The following is a 23,903-nucleotide window of genomic DNA, read 5'->3' on the forward strand; positions in this document are numbered from 1 at the left end:
AAGGAATAGGGGCAGAGAAGCTCCTGCTCCTGTTGCAGACTGGTCAAACAGACAAAGAGGAGGAGGAGAGGAGTGTGGTGAGTGGGGGATCCAGCTGGGGAGGCAGGAGAAGCAAATGTGCAGCACCTATGACACCATGCATATGAACAGGCACAAACCTCAGAACCCAGGTTTCTGCCCATTTCTAGTTCATACCTATGAGAGGTAACACAAATTCTAAAACAGTATAAATTTTAAAATACTGTTAAAGCAACACACATTAGGCCTAGCTTCAGGTCATTCTTACCCATTTGGTCGAAAGTCGGGCAAAGGTCTATCCAGAGGAAGACGATCACTCAGGTATGCATTGTAGCCATAGTACTGGAATTGCTTGAGGGCGATTCGTCTGTTCTCTGGGCTCAGTTCCTGGCCCCAGTGAGCAAAGAGGGAGGAATCAGTGAAAGCCTCTGCAGGATTTTCTTCTGGTTTCAATGGTGCTTCTGTAAAATAAATAAATAAGAGAGAGGTAAACCTCAAACCATCTGGAGGGCCATAATTAAGTCTCACCACCAAGATGCATGGCGTGCCTATCAACTTGTAGCTGAAGAACAGAAACGTATCACTAAGCTTAACTAGGAACAAGACATTCAAGTGGGTGATGCTGTTTGACCGGAGCAACTTCTATTCCCATCTGAAAACTCCTCAAGTATGGAAAACACAAAGGGGCCTGGTTTCCAGTTTCCCATAGATGGACCCAAGACCCACCGTTTTTATTACTATTGTAACTTCATAAAATATATCATACCAAATTCTGGCATAGTTGTAAACAAACAGATATGTCATTCTGCATGTCAAATGTAGAGACTGTAAACCCAGCAAGTACAATGCTTTAAATATGTTATCCCCAGACCCATCCAACCCTCTCAGCACTGTACTAAGATTTGGCTACAGAAAAAAAAGCAAGCATACACGTCTGCCTCCTGTTAAACTTGCCCCAAATGGTCAGTGTGTTCAGAAAATAAAGAGATTTTTGTAATGCAAAAGCCACTAGACAGTGTGCCAGTTCATGGATCATCAATGAGACATTAATTAGACATTAACCGTGACTTTACATATAACACCTCCAGCCCTTCCTCATAATTTATTAGAAGCATAAACAAGATCTTGGGCATCTGACACAATGTAATATAGTTCACCATTCTCCAATTAGCTTTTCCAGAAGTAAAATACAGTGGGGGAAAAACATGTAACAATACAGGCAATACAGTCAATTTCACCCTAAGGAACAGAATTTCTTCAAATCTATAATCCACATATGTCTAACAAAGTTGATTTCTGTCAAGCTTTCCACAATGGTCTGGTAAAGACTGCAACACACTCTGGGCATTACGGTACTATGGATTAATATTAATTTCTTGTACCAAGGTAGTAGGACTCAATTGTACACACCAGATAGCCAGAAACAACTATTGTATCTTGTCTAAAGTCTCTGTGGGGAGTTGATGGTCCAGTGCATCAGTGTAATATTGATGCCATCTTTCCCTGAATCTCCCTGTACCGAGTTTGAATTTTAGCACTAGTGACAGACACTTTTGTTATTGTTGTTTTAGATGGCAGGCTTAGAAGAACTGCAGGTTCATAAAAGCTTTAGGGGGAACAAACATGTAAAGGAAAAATCCCTACACCAAACGGCACAATCAGAAGCCATGTAAAACTGACTTCACCAAAAAAAAAAAAAAAAAAAAAAAAGCAAAGCAAAGCAAACAATGAAAGGAAGAGGAAAATAAATAGAAAGGGCAGACCCATGGGCTTCAAAACTCTGCCAATCAGTGGCTGCCATGAGAAATGAGTTAAGAGAGAGAGTAGGCAGAAAGGGGAATAGGAAAGTGCGTGGTTACATCTTTCAGTCATCTTATTCCATTACTCTTTGCTATATTTCTCACTTTTCCTTTTTTTCACAGAAACAGTCTCAAAGAGGCAAAGGTGAAAGAAGGGACACAAAATTTTTAAAATGGTAGACTGAAGCAGATACAAGCTCTGACTCATTATTTTCTGATTCATACGGACAAATTACTGAATTTTCATTCCAAGGAGAGAAATGAAAGGTGTTCATAGCACAGGATTTTACGTAGCCAGGATTATGCTCCATTTTGTCTATCCCAAGGATGCAATGAATGCTCACAATTTTTTTCACCAGTAATGAAAAAAAAGGGGGAGACTTTCACACGAAGAAGAGCAAGTGGATCACTGAGGCCACAGTTTGGATTGAAAGAAAAAAAAACTGTGTGCCCTTGTGTTTCTACTTAGGTCAAGCCATCCTTCCCCATTAAGAGCTGTCACACACCTTTCTGACATGAATTCTTTTTGGCATGCTACCGAAACCTCCAGCAGTCTCTGCCATTGTGGCTACAGACTGCAAGAGGGAGAGATAAAGTGGCGCCAAGGATAACGTGCTGCAAGTGGGTGAGTGAGAAACGGAGTGCCAGTGACCTCAGTGGTGGCGAAGCATCACCTCTTCTGCCCTCCTCCTGCGTATCCCACAGCTTCACCCCCCATGCTTCATCTATTAATTGTTAATGTATTTTATTTATTGTGGATTCATATTCAATGCCATGCTGTAATTCCCTTGGGGGGGGGGGTTCTTTATAGCGATGCAGCCAGGTATAAATTACAAAGAGATGAAAACAGGACGTAAAATGATGTAAACAGTGGCAGTAGCCAAATCCCACATGCCCAGTTTACCATATGTTTTGAGTTGAACACGTATGTTCCTTCTATTTCAAATTGTGCCATACATGTGACAGAGTGAGCATTACATCAACAGATCTAGCAGATGCTTCTGTGCCAGTGGTTCTTGTGTGGATGAGAGTGGCGCATCTAGCACTTACACTTGGATTAGAATACCCAGTCATATCAGTTGAAAATCACTTGACCGCACATTTACAAGCTAAACATGAACGTTCCACACTCATTGATGCAATCAAAGGACAGTGTGGTTGAGGTGAAATATTTAAGTTTTGTACTTTGCTTCAGATCCAAATGCACAAAACAAAGCACTTCAGAGCACTTCCTCTTCCTATTTCACTTCCTATTTCCTATTTCCTATTTGGGCCGTACTATATGTTACAGACAACGAACCATTAAAAGATGATGGAATTCAGTGCCTCAGTGCTGAAAATATCTGATTGTCCTAGCAGGAACTTTCCAACATCCTGTACAGCAGGATGGCCATATCCACAAGATGAGTACCTGCTATTTAACTTATCCACTGCCTGAAAATATTAAATTCCCCCACCCCGCCCCAGAAATACAAGTTTCTAAGATATATTGTATTACCAGAAATGGCCAATAGACAGAACCAGAGACTATGTAATATATCGAGTTTGCTAGATCTGCAATGTTGGACATCCATGGGCTTTGAACCAACCCCCTGGTTCTACTGTAGTTTGCAAATCAGTTTGCCTTAATTGGTCATCGGGAGGTAAACATAGGCATCTTTTGCAGATATGGTTGCTCAAACATGTTTGACAAAGTCTAATGAGATGATAAATGTAACATATAGTTTGACTCTGATTCTGTCTCTCAGTCTGTCTCTGTATGTATTTGAAATCCTGTTGCTTAGTTTAGTTAACACACAGCTAGAGTAGGCCCACTGAATCACCAGAGCTTACAGAGGTTAACTCACCAAATCCTCACTGCTTTAATAGACCTACTCTAGCTGTGACTTACCATACTAAATAACAGAGTTTCAGTCTCTTCCCCTCTCTCCCACTCACACAGGTTGATTTATGGAAACTGAAAATACAGAGCCAGTAACTAGCTAAGTAACATCAACACCTTGTTCACTTCAGACTCCTTTGCAAACTATAGTTCTTTATTAAAGCAATTTCATACAATGTCCTTCTAAAAGATTTTCTGTAGAATCTTTTGATTATCTCTTCTGATCCCCAGAGACTCTCACACAGAGCCACAAGCAACTCCCACACTATCACCCAGAGGCCCAAAAGGCAGCTTCAGATGGCAAGATAAAAATATATATGAGGAAAAACAGCTTACGTAATGATACTCTGTACCATACGGGATCATAACTCCTGACTTATGTCAAGAAACTTGTCCTTTTATCTTTATTTTTAACATAAATTGAAAATATTAAGCTGTTGGCTTCTTCTGCAGTGCCTTTCTTTCCTGCTTCTCATACTGCAAGTCTGGCAAGACTAATGAAAGACTGGTAGCTTGTGCTGGCTTTCAGTCACCCTAAATATGTAGTGCTTTTTAATCTGCTAAGGCTCTGTTCTACTGGGATCAACTCCATCTCACTTTATGGATGAATGTTAATGCCAAAACTTCATACAAACAACAACAAACTTGTCAGCCAACAGCCCATGGCAATAAAGAAAACCAAAGAAATGCCTTTAGACCCAGGACTCTGACTATTTAACTCCTAGAAGTCTGGGTTTGAATCCCTTTGAATTCAACCGTGTTAGTCAACACATGGTTATCACCTCTCCCTGCTGACTCTTCTAATTGTTAACACTGTTAACTTAGCAAGTAAGATGGGAGGTTCCCACCTTTAATACCTGGCCAGTACCGTGTGATCTTCTCTCTGCTATGAGAGTCACACACTCTATACAGGTAGCCTCCATCGTAACTTCTCCTTCCAGGTCCCAATTCTCTCGACTCCCACAGTACAGTAGGCCACTTTTCTTCCCACTTGACTGGGAAGTAGCACAAGAAGGATGAGGAGGTGAGAGGGCTGCTCTACGGCCCACCAATCTGATAATTTTATAATAGGGAACTGCTGCTGAATTATGGGAGTGGAAGTCCTTAAAATATGAAAGTCTCTTCGCTACAAAATAGCACCTGGCAAAAAGGATTTTCCTAAGAAGGACTTCTTCATCAGCCAAATACTTTGTTCAGATTTTATAAGGTACAAAATATTTCAGAGCTGCTTCACAATATGCTTCAGAACTCAACAAAGTTTTGCCAAAAACAAAACAACTTGCTTATTATACACAATACTGTATGATGCCATGAATCTTTTTCATCTCTTTCTACCAGAAAAACAGTGCAGCGAAGTACTTAAACATGTGCATACCTTAAATGCTTGTATAATCAACAGAATTAACCTCCTGAACACCTCAAATTATGTGTTTAAACATCTTGCTAAATTATTAAGTCCAGGAAAAACAAACGCAAGTATTCACGCATACTGATTGCTCCTGCATCTGTCTATGAAAGGAAAAGGCAAGCAGTTGAAGCTGAGAGACTAATGACTGCCATGCATGATGCAGGCAAGTGGACTCCTTGACTAACCATGTTTGCTATATTCAGCAGTTCAAAATGCTTACTTCATTCATCACAGCCAGAAATTGTACCAATAACAACCGGAAGCCCTAATTACAAACCATGCTGGCCGATGCTGACAACAGTTATAACAGAGGACACTAGGCTGGAGAGACAAGAATAAAGCATAAAAGAGTTAAAATGCCATTAAAATGTGACCTAACTCATCCAAATTTAGACTGAGTTAAGCTATACTTACACCATTTGTGTCAGTCAAAAGCTCTGTTTGGGCATGCTTAAAACCTTGAAAGGCTTTAAGCACGTGATGCAAAAAAAGTCCTGCCCCAATCCATGACTTTCTGGAAGTCACACAGACTTTGGCACGTTTGGTACCTGCAAGCGTATCCATCTGAATGCATTGACAAGTGTTCGTGTGATCAGCAGTTCTGAATGCACAAGTGTCTGTGTAATTTGGAGGGGGGAGAACACCGTGCACATGATGTACGTGCATAGCGCCACCATGTTTTAAGCCTTGTCTGGTTTTAAGCTATAATGCATGAACAGGACTAAACTGTCAAGGTATTTGTAATGGAGCAGGTCCCTATATTGTAAACTAAAGTCTTGAACATATGAAATGTACTTATGTAAGTAATATATGTAAGAAAGACTGTATGTAAAGTGCAAGCATACACCTGTTGCTGGTTAAACAGGCAGAGTTTGAGGCTTGAGTTGCCTTGGGCGGGTGTTGCTGATTACAGAGGCTTTTTCTCTGTATAAAGGTAGCTCTGTGAGCGCATTACTATACTGCTCTGGTGTAAGAGGAGTCATGCTGTTGTGTTATACTAGGTTGTGAGTAACCAGTTACTGTATGCTGTAATGTTATCATGTTATGCTGTTATGTTAAGCTTTTATGCTGAAGATAAGCTATTTAAATTACATATGTAAATACAAAGTGTTTTTCTAAACTAAGTTTTGACCTGTCTTAAGATTTGCATCCAGAGTTAAAGGAAGAGCACTGAATTCTGTTAAGTTTCTACCAGTTCTCTCCAGGGAGCCACATTCTTTCTTGAATAAGCTTAAAACATTTCTGCTAGTACATGTTTATGTATACATGTTCAAAGTATAGCAGATATATTCTTGACAAACTATAGCCCCTTCAGATCTCTACTAGACTTCTTTCTCGCAATCAAGAGAAGTAATCTCGAGTGCCAAGAAAGCCCATCTTGGTTATTCTTTACAAAAATATCCCGACAATTGTCTTTATCTTCTTAAAAACAGGAATAACCCTTACTTGTGGGTTCTTCTGATCCTTGTCTGATCCTTCCACCAAATTCAAGCAAAATACATTCCATCGCAAAATGTACCAAAGGGACAGCCTTCAAAGGCTAAAAGTAAATGCAAGTGAATTGTAAATGTAGAAAACTGACATTTCAGAAACCAGATCCCTTCTGTCACATTGCTGACATTTCTGAAGTTGTATTTTAATTTGATGCTCTGCTACGGCATCCATATCTGAAGCTCTTTATGCTGTTACTACTTTTTTTAAAAGTTGGTTGACTAATGTAAGTAGTGTTGCAAACATCTTGTACAAAAGGCAGAGCGTTTTCTCTGCCTCCAAAAGGTGAATTTCTTGTTTCTTCTGCAAAAGATGCACAAAGCAATGATGAGGAACCACAGCAGATTTACTGAATTTGTGGATGTTTATTCCCAATGATATTAAACTGTATTGACAACCCTATTGCGAAGTGAAGTGAAAACACCCAGTAAGTCCCAAGGAAGAAGTCAAAAATGCAGTGATTGAATAGATATGAATATGTATAAATGACTGTTTTGGGACGTAGTTACTCCTAAGAATATTATTGGGGGAAAGGGTACCTAAAATGTGCATTTGAGTTCATAATGGAGATTACAACTCACATCAAGTGTCACAGGCCTTTTGGCTCAGTATGTACTTATGGAAAGCCATTCTCCCACTCTTTCAAACAGCCATACCATCTTGCACAGGCTAAAAAAAGTTGGGCTGTAGATTGTTCCAGCTGTTTATATGGCCCTCACCTTCTGCCCAAAGACTGCAATGTGCAACTATCATGAGGTGACTCATTGCTTAAAGACTGCAGTAATATTTCCCGAAGACCAACAAAGCCAAGAGACCTTTCTTTTATCAGAAGTAGTTATAAATCTATATGGATACATACAGATATTGGCTGGCCTAACAATATTGCCCATGTGATTTCCTGCTGAGACATTAGGTTGAACAGACCAAGGAGAATCTATTGACACCATTAAGTTTATTTTAAAGTATGGTCAGTTCTTATTGGATATGTGAATGAAAGCCTCAGTGTGGTTATGGACCATTGGTTTACATTTATCCAGTTATCTGCATTATAGAGCCATTGCTCTTTTGATAGTTCTAATTTTCCATGACTAATTTGTTGTTCCTAACAGTACACTAGGTTGCTGTAGTGGTATTTGAGCTGGAATCTTCAAACCAACAGATGGGCTGGGATTCTACTCTCAGTTTTCTGCACAGTGGCCAGGTAATACACTCCAGGTGATGAGAGGCTTCCTGTCTATTTTAGCAGGAAGAGAACTTGCATGTCCAAAATCTGTACACATTGCAACTCTTTTCTCCAAAAATGGCAAATCCTGGAGGCTTTTTGATCATGCAAATTAACCTTGAGAATTAAGACTACTCTCCTGTCTCCTCACTGAGGATGCAGATGTTTTCTGAGAGCACAGCAGTTAAATAAAATTTGGCAGCCTAGTAACAATCTAGCCCAGTGGTGTCCAACCTTGGCCCTCCAGATGTTCTTGGACTTCAACTCCCAGAAATCCTGGCCAGCAGAGGTGGTGGTGAAGGCTTCTGAGAGTTTTAGTCCAAGAACATCTGGAGGGCCAAGGTTGGACACCACTGATCTAGCCTGTGTCATTCTTCTCCTCACCACAAATGTTGGATAAAGGGTATTTAATGAAATGCTGAAGTCCAAACTTGGACTTCATCATCACATAGTATGAAACATTTTAATGTGAAACTCCAGATTCTGTATTGTTGCCCAAAACAGAAATGGCTACTTAGCTTGTTCAAGGCCTTGTAGATATAATGCTAAACAAACAAACAAACAAACAACAAGCAAGCACTACACAGCACAAGCAAGTTCAAAACCTCCCAACACTTTTGGTTGTGTGTTTTAGAAACACTGCCCTGCTAGAAGTTTTTCTGCATATTTTTTCTTCTGTGTGTTATATGTCATCAACTTAGAACCACCTTGTAGTGACCCCCAACAGAGCTTTCAAGGGGAGTAAGATATTTAAACTACTAGATAGCTCAGTGGTTCGAGCATCTGGTTGCAGAGCCAGAGGGTTGGGAGTTCAATTCCTCACTGTGCCTTCTTGATAGGGGCTGGACTCGATGATCCATAGGGTCTCTTGCAGTTCTGTCATCATCGACGTTGTTGTCATCATTCAAAAATACCAGTGACAGTCAATAAAATTTATAAAAACATTGACTGATATTGCATATTATTGTTAATATGTAATTACATATTATTAATATGTAATTAATTGTTCCATTGTTATTATTCAAAAACACCAGGCACAGTCAAAATTATAAAAATCATTGACTGGAATTACAGGTCTCTGTACATTGTTAGTTTTTTTAATTCTTTCTTTAGAACTCTGACATCCCCTGGAATTGCACTATCAACAATCCAGACATTTCTTTGTCCTATTACTACTATGTTTGGTTTATTATGTTCAAGGTGTCTATCCATTTGGATCCAGAAATCCCACAAGATCTTGACTTCCTCATTTTTCTGACACCTTCTCTACAGGTTTTTGGAGGCTGGCAAGTTATATTTTTTGCATTATGATCAGGGCACTAACTTTGCCACTCTATCATGTCTAACTTTGTAATCTGTGCAATCTTTGGACATTCACAGATGAGGTGTGACACACTTTCAGCTTTTTCTTGGCAGGGTTGACATTTGCTGTTAACACTAATTCCTTGGATCTTAGCTTTTATCACATTTGGTTTGGAGTACTTGTTCCTGTGCAGCAAAAAACAAGCCTCCAGATTTTTTAAGGGTCCCCTGTTCTAGCCATGCACATGTTGAATTATGATCACACTTTCCATCAATATTTCTCAGGTGTTGTCCATGTAGTAGTTTATTTTTCCAGCTGTTGAATTTATTTTCAAATTTTTGTTTCTTATATTGGTCCTTTGTTTCTGTTGTTTTCAAAATATTCTCAATTATCACCACCTTAAGTAATTTTTCTCTGCTTGTACTGATATAATCATTTAAGCTTCATTTTTCTTCCTCTACTACCTGCTGTATTTGCAGTAATCAATGGCCTCAGATTTTTTGTAGCAAATATAACTGTCCTCATCAGTTTTGGATGTAGTACGTGATGCATGTTCATCAGTTTCCATGCTTTTTGATCCAATTCTTCTAGTTTGTTTTGAGTCCAATCTATTATTCCAGCTGGGTATCTAATCACTGGAACCACCAGTATGTTTATGGCTTTGATTGTATTTCCAACATTTAATTTTGATTTTAAGATTTTTACACATTCTTGTGATATATTCTCTTTCTGTCAGTTCTTTAACTTTTGTGTGCACAATGTTGTCTTCTTCTAGTATTCCAAGGTATTTATAATTTTCAACACTTGAGAGTGACTTTATAATATTGCCATTTCTTTAACTCTATTCTGTCTAGTTTTTGGATCTTACCACGGCATAGACAGAGGTGCACATTTGTCAATTCCAAATTTAATTTGGATATCTTCACTAAATATCTGCACTGTGTTTAGTAATGATTCTATATCTGTGGAACTTTTTGCACATAATTTACCCAGGCCCCCTGAGTCTTAGACCATCACTCTATCCACCACATCATAGTAGCTCTCCCAGCAACACCTGAAGACCCACTCTTGAGGACCATTGACCAAGGGCAAAGAAAGAGAGAATGCATATTATCCACTGGGGATATATGTTATTCCACAATTCTCAGAAAAGATTTAGAAGCAATTATGGAAATGTGTCAGTCAGTAAAACTTCCATTGTCATTGCTCAAGTTAAGATGCAAAGTAACCCAAATTTAACCACTACTGTGCTTACTGTATCTAGATCATCTTGGAAATAAGCCTGAACCAATTTAGGGTTTTTTTCCAATTGAAATTAGATGATTAATTCTGGCACAGAAGAAAGATGTTCCACATTGTTCTACAAGTTACTCATCTTGGTTTTGCATAAAAATTGTTACATGTATAATGCTATAAGATAACTAATGGGCTTTCTCAATATTTACTTTGATTACACGTTACCTATTTTATGAATATATGATTCTATTTCTGGGGCTGTTGAAAAGTTATAGTAAGAATGAAAGGCACCACTGTGTATCACAGCTTGTCAAGTAAAAGGGAAAAAAGGATTTCATTAAACCTCATGAAGAATGCACAGATCCACTGAGCACTGTAATTTTTTTATGCTCCCTATTAAACGTATAAATATTTTAAATTTAATTTGAGAAAATGGTGAGAACATGTGTTCAATGAATGCAAATGCAAATGCATGCATATACTTATAGCACAATGTTTTCTTGGAAGTTAAAGTCTACTCTGCTCAACAGGGTTTACTCCAACATAAATGCCTAAGAATCTGTACTCTTACTGGTTTAGAATTCTACTTTATATTTCAAGTCCTATCACTGGAATTTAATAAATTCCATAGTGTGTCATAATTCTTTTACTCATAAGGAGCCAAGAGCTCTTGGCTTTGACAGTGTATCGATGAGACATCTAGCGGCAATTTTGGCCTGAGCCAGAAAAATAAAAGGTCACTGCTCAGTTAGTGGTACACATGTTTGGCAAGGAGAAAGCCCCAAGTTCAATTCCCAGGTAGGAAAGGCACCAGATAGGACTAACAAAAAAAAAGAAAATGCTATCTGAAAACCTATGGCTTCCCACAACTAAGTGCTCACCAAATGTTTTGGGCTACTGCACCTACCAGCCCCCTGCCGCAACCAGTAGTTGTGGTTCTGGGAGCTGTAGTCTAGCACATCTGGATGGCACAAGTTGCACAAGACTGCCCCAGAAAGTTGCTGTCCAAGATGGCAGGACAGAACAGAAGTAGGAATGGCATTTCTGTTTCTCCTACACTCTGAAATTTCAATCACATAAAGTTCCCATCAGTCAGGAGCTGGTTTATGAACATGTTTGGTAGCCAAGACAGATGTGAGTTCTGCAGATCCACAGGCTCTCCTGGCCCACTGCCTGCTGTCTCTTGATTTCTACTGTCAGCATTCTGACAATCGGGGGGGGGGGGGGAACTCAATGTAGAAATTTCCACAACAACAGGGAGAGGTAGTTTGGTCCTCTGAATTGTCCCCCTTTTTGGAGGGGAAACTCAAAAAAAGCATACAGCTCCAGAACACCTATTTACAACCATTCCCAAAATATATAAAATAGATAGGAAAATATTTATTGTTACCTACTGCATGTATTTCATTCATTCTCTGAGAAACTCAGAGATACCTTCTCATCTCTGCAAATCTGACTCGGAACAAGGAAGGCAGTTTCAAGGATACAAAAGTAGACAGAGGTTTAGACAACTACTTAACCAAACTAGCTTAAAATACTTGTTTGGGATATTACACGTAAGCTTTCAAAATTAATTCATAGAAGGAATTGTGGTCTGCCTTTCAGTTTAAATAAGTGATCAAAGGAAAATTCAGCATTAAACTCACAATCCATTAAAACATCAACAGATATCAGTTTAGCCTATGTCTCCCTATATCTCTCAAGTTTGAATCTTGCAACAAACCAGTGAGGTGGAACATGTTCAGAAACAGTGACTTCCCTGGGGCAGGCTGGGAGCACTCGGCAAACCTGCTGAGACAACAAACTGTTCCGGCTGGCAGTATCAGAGAAGAGACATGAGGGAAACCCAAAAAGAAGAGGCATACAAATGAACATGCGAACGATCACGTAATTCTGCATTCATTAGGGCCTTACTGATTCACTGCAAATTAACTTCCATTAGGTGGCCTAGATTCTGCTTGAACGGGCAGGAGTGGGAAGCATCCCAAGGATAATGGAGAAGTACAGACAATAACAAAATGAAACAAAAATGAACTGCATGTAGCAGGGTGATCAGAAGATGTTTCGCAATCTATCTGTAGGCATCTAGGTAATCTAAAGCAGATTTTGCAAGGATTTCTTGAGTTTCTGACTCTTTGAATTTAATGATTAAAGACCTCAATATTTATCCAAAAATCTCTCTTACAAAACAGGTATCCATCCCATCTGCTTTTCACAGTCCAAGGTGTTAAAAATGGTGATAGCTAACGAGGCCAATAAAGTTAACACTGTGGGGTTGTTGTTTTTTTGTCATGACCTCTTCCCTTTGGAACAAGGTTCATCAGAGGTTCATCAGATGCCTTCCCTCTCAATTTCTAAGAAAGGAGTTAAAAACAGCATTATTCCAAGTCACCTTTTATCAGTACTCTTCTACCTTCTATTAGAGAAACTGAGCTTGGCGGCAGACGACATTGGTAATTATAGGTCCGTTGACAATGTTTCTTTTCTCAACAAGGTAGCTGAGAGGGTGTTGCCCGATCAGCTGCAGGCTCTTCTGGATGAAATCAATGCCCTGGATCCGTTCCAGTCAGGCTTCAGGCCACACCACGGCACAGAAACAGCATTGGTCACCCTGTTTGATGACCTGCTGAGGGAGGCAAAATGTCTGACGGGCAAAATGTCTCTGCTGGTCCTCCTCAATATCTCAGCCACCTTCGATAATGTGGACCATGGTATCCTCCTGGGGAGGCTCTCCAAGTTGGAAATCGGTGGCCTGGCTCTTGCCTGGCTCTGTTCCTTCTTGGAGGATCATCCCCAGAGAGTGCAGATTGGAGAGAGTTTCTCGGCCCCATGGAGCCTCAATTGTGGGGTTCCACAGGGCTCGATTATCTCTCCAATGCTGTTTAATACCTATATGAGGCCACTGGGAGGGGTCATCAGGGGATATGGGGCTTCATGTCATCAGTATGTGGATGATACTCAGCTCTCCATCTCCTTTTTTCCAACAGTGGATTCTGTTTCATTCCTTGAGCGCTGCCTGGAGGCTGCTCAGCAATGGATGCAGGTGAATATACTGAGGCTGAATCCGGGCAAGACGGTCTGGAAAACTCCCTTTCCTTTGGGAGGGGTGACCCTTACCACTAAGAATGAGGTTCGCAGTTTGGGTGTACATCTGGACCTGGCACTCACCATAGAGACCCAGGTGTTGTCAGTGGTCCGTTCCACACATTTCCACCTTTGGCGGATTGCCCAGCTGTGTCCCTATCTTGATGTGGGGACACTCACTACTTTGGTCCACGTGCTCATCTTCTCAAGATTAGACTACTGTAATGTGCTCTATATGGGGCTGCCTTTGAGACTGAAGCGGAAATTTCAGATGGTACAGAATGCAGCGGGCAGACTTCTTACTGAGGTGAAAAGGTACCATCATATTTCCCCCGCTCTGGATGCCTTGCATTGGCTGCCCATTCATTTCCGTGTTGATTTCAAAGTTCTTACGATTACAGTGGTGCCTCGCTTAGCGATGTTAATCCGTGCAGCAAAAATCGCTGCTAAGCAATTTCATCGCTAAGCGATATTAAAAAGCCCATAGAAATGCATTAAAACCTGATTAATGTGTTCCTTTGGGCTAAAAACCAACCTTAAAACGAAGATCCTCCATAGGGGTGGCCATTTTCGGTGCCTCTAAAGCGAGGCAAAACAGTGGGCGGCCATTTTGTTTACCCGGCAGCCATTTTGAAACCGCCGATCAGCTGGCCGAAAATGGGGGCTTTGCGATGATCGCTTCCCTGCAATCATCGCAAAGCGAATTTCCCCCATAGGGACCATCGCTTTTGCAATGACAAAAAGTCCATCGCAAAGCGATTTCATCGCTATACGGAGCGATCGCTGTGCGAGGTGCAGTTTGTTTGGATAGTTATTTATAGCTGTGGGATCAGCTTTTATCCTTTTCAGGAGATGGGGGGTTGTGGTGATCAGCGTGTTTTTTGTTGTGGGTGTACTGTTGTGATAAGGGGGAGAGATTATCTGTCACTGTGATTGATGGATGTTGTTAGCTGGTCTTTTGTGTGCAGTGATCACCAGTCCTTGTGGCTGGGTAGAGTTTGTTGACCTTTCGCAGGCTGTATTTTTCAGTGCTGGGAGCCAGGCTTTGTTGAGTTTTAAACTTTCTTCTTTTTTGTTGAAGCTCTGCTGGTGCTTGTGAATTTCAATGGCTTCCATGTGCAGTCTAACATAATGATTGCTGGTGTTGTCCAGTATTTCAGTATTTTGAAATAGAATTTCATGTTCAGCTTGTTTTAGGGCATGTTCAGCTACTGCCGATTTTTCTGGTTGTTTTAGTCTGCAGTGTCTCTCATGTTCTTTCATTCTGGTGTGGATGCTTCGTTTTGTGGTTCAAATATATAGCTGGCCACAACTGCAAGGTATCCAGTATACTCCTGCAGTGGGGAGGGGGTCCCTTTTGTCCTTTGCTGATCATAACATTTGTTGTATTTTTGTGGTGGTCTTGAATACTGTTTGTAGGTTGTGTTCTTTCAAAAGTTTCCCCATGCAGTCCATGACCCCTTTGATGTATGGCAGAAATAGTTTATTTGTGGGTGGCTGTTTTTCTTCTTCAGTTCAGCGTTGTTTTCTTAGTTTGATGGCTCTTGTGATTTCATTTTTGGAATAGCCATTTGCCTGTAGGGCCCAATTCAAATGGTTGAGTTCAGTGCTGAGAAACTGAGCTTCACAGCTCCAATCTGCACAGTTTACCAGTGTTTTGATTATGCCTCTTTTTTGCTGTGGTTGGTGATCCTGGCTGTGAAAGCCTTCAAGAATACATCTGATTTAATTTGCTGAATTATATTTAAAAACAGGCTTTAGCCAGTGACACAGTTTTATCTATTTCATGGAATTTGTTGTATGATATTTTGTATCATGTGATTTATCATTTTGTAAATTGCACAGGGAAAGTTCAAGATCGGCGAGCCACTTTTGAACTGGTAGAGAGGCTTGTTGTCCCACCTCCTGCCAGGAGTGGTGAGCTGATCACGGTCTCCAGAGCCATCGGAAGGATCATGTAGGCTGCAGCAGTGGCAGCTCAGTGAGTGGACTGTCCGGCCCCATAGGGCTGGACCCTCATTATGTCCACCTGTGTGGGGTATTTGTGTTCATATATGAATACCCCATCTCTACTCAGAACACATTCCTAGGTTCAGAATTCTTCAATTTTGAGTGTATTTACACCAACTTTGGGTTGGAAATATTGTAATAAAAAAAAAGTAAAACCCTGTAAACTAATTGTCTCTCCACTCCTGGTTGGGAAGTTGGAGAACATATCTACCCTTGAAGGAATTGATGAAATGGTAAATCTGTTGACGAAACGGTAATTCTGTCTGAGAAAAGAATTTGCATCTAGGAAATCTGGCCACTAAAAGGTATTATACTGGATTCTCCTTAGTCTCCTGAATCTAATTTATCTATCCATTATAAAATACTGGGCACTCTGGTACATCATTAGATCTGTTTCAATGTTCTTTCCATATTCATACAATCTTTGCCTCCAACCCCACCCTCTAACACTTCCACCTGATAGCAAGGAGCCCTCTAAGCACATTCAGCCAAAGTTGGTTACAACTACCATTCAAGCTTCCTCCTCACACTGGGAAGGTAAAGGTTGTGGCCTCCCCTATGTTGACAGTTCTGAACACATACATAAGGTATACTTCTTCCTCAAATCTATGCAAATATTCAAAACAGGAATATGTAGATCCATGAGCCCAATTACGTGGCTAATTAATGTAGATTCTCAGAGGGTTGCTACTGGCATGCCCTTGCCTTGAGGAGTAACAATATCTGGGATTCAGGTGGGCGCAGAAAAAGAAGCGGCAGGAAATATGGCCCAGCTGGATGAGGAAGTGGTGGTTTATGCTAATAGGCAGCTGGCAAGGATAAAGGAGGGGGCGAAAAAAGGGGAACTGAGAATGATTTGAGACAAACAATTGAATCTGACAAGAAGATGTACGGAGAGGCTGCAAAGGAGCTGGAACCCATCTTTTGAGTGGCAGGAATGTCAGCTATAAGGATGTAGAGAAGCTCCTGGATGAGGGTCCTTCTGAAAGTCGTCATGGCCAAAGAGAGATCATTTGGTGGAGAATCGCCTGTTTACCCAGTACCACTGTCACCCCATCCACCCAACCTGTGGAGACCTTGGCGTCCACTGGGGCCCTTGGCCTCCACCCCTACTCAGTGAAGTCACTGGAGGTACAAGAGACAGAATGAACACCAGTGTTGGCTGCAGGAGGGGCCAGAGAGATACAGAGAGTACGGAGAAGCCAGCAATACAAGCTTTCCTTATATCCAACATGGTATAACTTGGGACTGCATTGAAGCCATCAATAAATTTTGATCAGACCTCAGTGATGGGGACTGTACAGAGACTGGCCTGTCATGGAGGCCAGTGCAGGCAACTCATCCCCCTGAAAGAACTGGTAGGATGGGACGTGACTGTTGTTCTCCCATTCCTTGTATCCCACTCCCCAACCCTGATAAAATCAAGTTGAAGAAGCTCCAGGAGTTTGGAGTTTATGGAGACTATTACTAAGGAGGGCTTGCCCACTGCCCCTGCATTAGGTGGGGGGCATTCAAAGTCCATTAAGTCATTGCTCATATATATTCCCTCCTTCTCTGAGGAAAACTTGGATTGCCAAATGAGCACCAGACTTTCAAATCTTGTGTTCTCTCCACCACCACCACCCACCCAATTCCACAACACATGCAATGGAAAACACAGGCAAGCAGGCTGACATTTTGATGGCTGGAGTAGGGAAGGTGAGAAACCATGGCTAGTTCACCTTAAACCCATCTAAACTCCATACCAAAATTAGATATAAATTAAAATATACCTAAACGATGTGTTTATTGGATGTATTTCATAAGATGTAACCGTGCAAATCAGAAATGTTTCAGGAAATACAGAAGAACTGTCCTTCAAATGAAAAGAGAGAAGGATGAAAATAAATCCACCCCACTTGAGAGCATTTGAGAGTTTTTCTTTTTCTTAAAAAGAAATCTACTGAACTCTATTCATCGCCACCTTTCTTTGGCAAGCGGTAGGTAAGAACTTGAAAGGATGCGAGATAAAAGGCTGCTAGATAGAAGAGGTCATGTCTCATACAATATGATCTGGGCATGCAATCTGAAGGCTTTTCAGGTTTCCATTCCCTTGAGTAGCCAACAGAACAAAAGAAGTTTTGCCTACACTATTTCCCGACCAACCCTCTTATCACTCCAGTATTGTATCCCTGCCTGCATAAATAGCTCCCCAGTGGCCAATCCACAATGACAGCTCGCTTGCCAGTCTGGAGGCTGATTACTACTGATGGAACAGGATAAAAATACTAAGCTATCTGTTGTCCACTGGAGTAGTGTTAAACTGAAGCATCCCTGAACATCTTGAACTAGCTGTTTCAGTGCAGGTGTTGTACCACAAGCAAAGCTTCAGGTACATGCGGCTAGTCTAATCAAATTGCCATGTTTCTGCAGACACACCTGTTCTGAAGAATTAACATTATCTTGTTAAGCATGCTTTCTCAGTCAGCTTGTCAGCATTGTAACCTATTTAGAGTTACAATATTTATTGCCCTGGGAACCTAGATATACAATGCTCTACTTTCTAGGGAGCCTGTCCCCCCTGAAATTAATCACACTTACTCCTAGGTAAACAGGTTTGAGACTGAGATTATAAATCAGTTCCTAACGTATAAGGTATAGCATTCTGCTATTTTATTTTATTCCGTTCTATTCCATTTCATTTTGCTAATGCTATTGCTGACAAATAAAGGTGGTGGTCTTTTTCACTCTCATGAAAAAATAAAAAAAACTTTGCAGTGGTTGTCAGTTTCTGCAGTGGGATTTCTCACGGTGTCAAGACATCCTTTTTTGTTGTTTCAGCTGTGGGTGAGAAAAGCTGCAAGCATTCATTACATCCTTAACTATAACCCACATCAAGATAGGAAGGCTTATGCCAAACACAACCCATTCATCCTTAAGATGCCACGAGACTCTTGTTTCTGCTGCAGAGTAGCACAGTTGTCCCCCTGGATATTTAATTTACTGTTCTGTCACACACACACCCCAAACCATTATATTCCACTTCTAACTGGCCCATGGGTGCTGCTGCTATTACTGTTACTCTGATAGGAGTTATACTGTTTACATGGTTGTGCGTTTTTAAGTACAGTTTGTAAGGGGGAAAAATTGTAAAAGCTCAAATAGTGGATTGTCAATGCCAAATAGATTTTGATCATGATTAAGTTACATGCAGTTCCACACTACCATTCTGAATCTGCAATATTAAACTTAAAATGGTGTCATTATTTGCATAATTTTATGCATATTGCTTTTACAGAGCAGTGATTCTACCCCGCCCCCCCGGGTAACCCAGGTGTTCTTGGACTGCAACTCCCAGAAGCCTTCACCACTAGCTGTGCTGGCAGTCCAAGGTTGAGAATCACAGGCATAGTGTCAAGCTTAGCAGTTTCAAATTTGAAATCTGATTTATTTTTACCAGATACATGCCATTTGTTTTATACGACTGTTCTAATTTCATGTTGTTTTATGCTGTGGTCAGACAATAACATTTTAGTAGTCTGAACATAGTGGGGTAGTTCTTCAGCATCTGGCATTCTCATATCAGGTTTTCCTCTTTTCAACACATGGAAGGAACTGCTGATAGCCAAGGACATACCACAGCATCTCATATACATATGCAGGGCTTGTAAAGTCTGATATGATCATATGATTTTATTCCTATTACTCTTTCAGAGTTGATTGTAATGAGTCACAAGTATGCCTCTTAGGTCTGCTGAACAGACATTCCGATAGAGGATGGTAGAAACAGGCAACCGAAGCCTCCACTACCCATCTTTGGCACTTTGGTACCTTATGCTATCAATCCAATTAAACTAGGATTGAGACTTGTTCCCTTCACAGGAACACAAAGATGAATGGAAAGGATCATAAGAGTCTGCCATTCATTTTTTTAATTTTTTTCCTCAACTCTTTGTATCACTAAATATCACAGCTCCATGTTACTCTCATCCACAAAAAAAAACAAAAAACAAAAACAAAAACCAAACAGACTCTTTGACTGTCAAGAATTCAGAAGACTCCCAATGATAGTGAAAAGCCCTGACCTGAGGTCTTCATTCTGACAGACAAGGAGCTGTTCCTATGGAAGAAGTAGAGACTAAGGTGCACAGGATAACTAGAGGAAAATATCTGATAACTATCATTTAACTTTAAAATCAATCAGCCAGCATTTCTCAACTACTGATTGTCCAGAGGATAGCTTCTGAAATATCTTCGGTCATAGCTTGAATGATTTCATATGGTGAGTAGAACAAGAAGTCAGGTCCTTATGAAAGCTGGTAATGCCGGAATAAATTGGAGGAGAACCTGGACATATAGTACACCATCAAAGTGTTTCATTCTCATTAAGAACCAGTTTAAACATTGTATGCAAAAATGCCAAGGTGTTCACATTTATGCACAATGTCCATTTTTTATAATGAAAAAAGTTTTATGAGGCTAAGCAGCTGACAATGACATCTTACTGTAGCATTGTGACAATAGAGTCCCCCCTGTTCTCAGATCTCACTATTTCAATCTCCTTTTTTGAGACAGGCACCACTGATACATCACAGAGCTTCATTTTAAAAAGACAATAGACTGATTTTAGGAGCTTTTAATTTCAGCTCTCCCAGACAGCAATAATTTTGAGCCCTATAATCAGCTGCTACTTTGGAAAATGGGGCAATTATGCTTTTCTGTCATTTGTCACAACACACAAACGATGTTCTGAGGGATTACTGAACATCAATAAAGGGAATGTAAAAAAATATATATTGTTCTTCACATAACCAAGGGGTGATTTCTGCCAGAGCTGCTTATCAAAAATGTAGTTATTCTGTAGAGGAATAAATAGCAATAACATTAGCCCTTTTGAAAACAGATTTGTAAACTGAGCATACATAATAATTTTGCTCTGAAAATTTGGTTACAAATGAAAGAGATGTTAACAGTGGTAAATAAGTAAAACACACAAAGAAACATTCGCCAAAATCCTGTTGCAGAGTTATGCCTGTGGAAGGCAAATGGCGCCAGTTGCAGTGACTTCTTATTGCTAATTAAGGAGTCTCTGCTTGGATTTTCAGGGGAATACTATTTAGCCTTTTGCCTTTTATTTTCTCCACTTGCCTTTCAGGTGAACTAAGCAACAGGATTTTTGCTATGAATTTAGATACAGTACTATGTAAGAAAATGAGTAATTGTGCAAAATTTTAAAAATACTGAAGTTCAAACCTAGCTGTATACTTTGCTTTTTGGCTCGAGGGAAAAAGCATTAAAAGAAAATGAAATAACCAAAAGTGGAGAAACAAACATTACTGCCAGAGAAGCAAAATAAGAAAATCTGGAGGAAAATATAATTTAATATGCTATGATACAATGCATGCTTTTGCTTAAATGTTTATCAGGATTTCTTATCTGCGATCTCTCAGTTGATGAAGTAGATTTTGATTCTTAGCACTATAAAACCAACAAGGCCACACACACACACACAAACAAACAAACACACACACACACACACACACACACACACACACACACACAGAGAGAGAGAGAGAGAGAGAGAGAGAGAGAGAGAGAGTTCCCAATATATACGGATCTATTAACTCACCTTGAACACAAAATATAAAAATTATGATGGTCTAAATAATGATTCACATGTAGTTTGGACTCTACTAATTACATGTCACTACAATGTTCATTTTGCCTGGATGACCTTCACCTCTTCCATAATAACTGTTGTTTATGGTGACTACAAGTACTCAGCACTGGATGAAAAAAAGAAGTGAAATACAGGTCCTATCCTCAGACTTACAGTCAAAGGATCATAGGTAAAATAACGAGGTGTCTTTCCTGAACTGCTGTGGATTTACTTGCCCTGTATGGTTTGCAGTTAATGATTGCTTCTTTGCTATACCTTTCTTTCAGCCCAGAAAGCATTTTTGTCCTTGTATTAAGGCTAAGGAACTTTATAGAAGGGACTACGGGAATACAGAAGGTCAGCAAGGTTGTCTGACTTCAATAAATGCAGCAGTTATTTCTCCTAACATCAGGGTAAGACTAGTTAAGGACTTTCCTGACTCCACACTGGGTTCCAACAGCCTGTGACTTTTCTCATTTTACAACAGGACAGATTCAGACAACCCTCTAACCTGAGAGGTATGTAGATGATGTCCAAAATTTACAATAAACATGTATTTTGTTGTTGTTTAGTTGTTAAGTCGTGTCCGACTCTTTGTGACTTCATGAACGCCAGGCCCTCCTATCTTCCACTGCCTCCTAGAATTTGGTCAAATTCATGTTGGTCGCTTCGATGACACTGTCCAACCTTCTAATCCTCATGTATTAGTATATGAATTATATGTAATATTTAACAATTGGGTGGAAGTTATCTAGTTCTGTGCAGGCACTAGAAAGGAATGAGCAGCCTACCACCATTCTGTATAGTTCATGATGTTTGCAGTTTGTTTTCAGAAAGATATTTTGCGATATTTTGTGAGTAGGATTCTCAGCAATCAAGATTCTTCTAAATTTACAGATGACAAGATTCTTCTAAATTTACAGACGAATTGGGAATCTCTGTGTCTGCTGGTGTTCCTAAGGACATTTCATCTTCATGTTATTTTTGTTATTTTTGTTAAATTCAGAATATCCACTGCAAGCATGGCTTTCCGATGTGATCAGGATGGAGATTTTAGCAGGGCGTCTGATCACCTGCAGAGATTACACCCACTATTATCTCAAAACTGTCTCTCCCCATGCACGGAAAATGATGACATGTGTCATGTGTTCATTTTAACCATTTTAGGGAATGTCTGAATAGAGATCCTGTCATTTGTGTACGTCATGAGCATACAACGGGTCCTCTTCCTTCCCTTCTCCTAGGTGACATTTAACCAGATGAAAGTTTCAGCCAGCCCATACCTAGCTAGACCTTTATATGTCATCACTGTTCTAACTGGTTACTATAGGACAGTGGTTCCCAACCTCTGGCAACCCAGATGTTCTTGGACTGCAACTCCCAGAAACCCCAGTCATCACAGCTAGTGGCAAAGGCTTTTGGGAATTGCAGTACATGGATTGGCAAAGGCTGGGAACCGCTGCAATAAGAAGTAACTGTTGGTACACATCCCCAAAATATCTACACTATCTTGTACAAAGGAATGTTTAACATACATTTCTTAATGGAAATATACGGTCTCTGCTAATCTTACTAAGTGGTATGAGAGAGGCAACCCTATAACTGGCTTGTCCAACACTACTAGGTTTCCATGATAGCCTGACTTCTCTTGTCCAATGTTCTGTCATGATCCCAAATAGTTTCATTAGCCAGTGTTATGTTCTACACCCCTGTATCCTTCTCTGTGTCTCATAAATACAGTACAAAACATTGTTTGTTTCTTTCATCTTTGCATAATTATATATCTCCTAGCTACACTATCTTGATTGGCTCCCCACCTTATTTGTTAATCTGGCTACTGCTTGCTTTCATGGAACTATGGTTCACCTGTCTTGACACATCTGTTGGTTCTCAGACAACTCGGCTCTCCACTCTCCACAACACAGTGCCACCACATTAAGTATTTTCTGAGTTGGTTCCTGAACAAGCTCTCCTCTGAAGAGACAAAACTAATATTGCCTAAACAGTCCCAGATCTGGCACAAAAAAAGCATCTGGCACGCCATAAAGAAAATCAGCAGATGATTGTGCCAGCTGCTCTGACTCCAAGGAGTCTGAATGACTGATAAGATCCCATTTCAAATGGCCAAAGGCACCCGTTTCTCTTCTTCCTTTGTATAGTTTTATTACAGGATAATGAAAAATTACCAGATCAAAGCTTGATTAGAAGTCTCCTCACAGTAATGTTATAAAATAACATACATTCCAGGTGTTTCATCAGTGGAAAGAGCCTTGATTTCAGAGCCTAGCTTTCTAGGAACAGAACTTCGTATATATAACCAGGCTATGCAAGATAGCCTCTCACTAGTCAGTGGGAACTCTGTATTTATTGTCTAAGATATAGATGATACAAATTATTCTCACAGACATTTCAGTTAAAAGTTATTTTTAGGAAAATACTTAGTTCCTACTCATTTGCATATTTGAAACTACAGATTGAATGAAATTTTATCTGAGCTAAAATTCATTGACAGGCACTGTTTTGAAATATTCTGCATTGGGTTATTTCAGAAGAGTGTGATATTGTTGTTTCAAAATAAAAGCATGCCTAAAAGTAAGCATCAAAAGCTTTTCTCTTCGCATCTGTGGATGGATTCCCACTAAGAGCAAAAACATGGAAAGACTATGGTACTTACACCAGGGCTTAAAGCATTTTAAATGCTTTAAAGAGTTTTAGTACCACTTACTGGTTACTGAAGCAATTAGAAACCATTTATAGTTTTTTTGTTTTTCATTCTGCAGAGAAGCTGTCCTGAAGTAAAGCACTTTGTCAG

At 40.1% G+C, this 23,903-nt stretch overlaps 1 protein-coding gene across 1 annotated transcript in view; it reads right to left on the reverse strand.

Moving 5' to 3' along the window:
* GALNT18 (polypeptide N-acetylgalactosaminyltransferase 18) overlaps window positions 1-23,903 on the reverse strand; it is a 366,080-nt gene that overhangs the window by 183,096 nt on the left and 159,081 nt on the right. Inside the window, exon 2 of the mRNA XM_020789957.3 lies at window positions 287-479. Within this exon, the coding sequence (XP_020645616.1) occupies window positions 287-479 (193 nt within the window). The remainder of the gene's footprint in view (window positions 1-286; window positions 480-23,903) is intronic.

This window comes from Pogona vitticeps, chromosome 1 (genome assembly GCF_051106095.1).
Source record: "Pogona vitticeps strain Pit_001003342236 chromosome 1, PviZW2.1, whole genome shotgun sequence".
Taxonomy (NCBI): domain Eukaryota; kingdom Metazoa; phylum Chordata; class Lepidosauria; order Squamata; family Agamidae; genus Pogona; species Pogona vitticeps.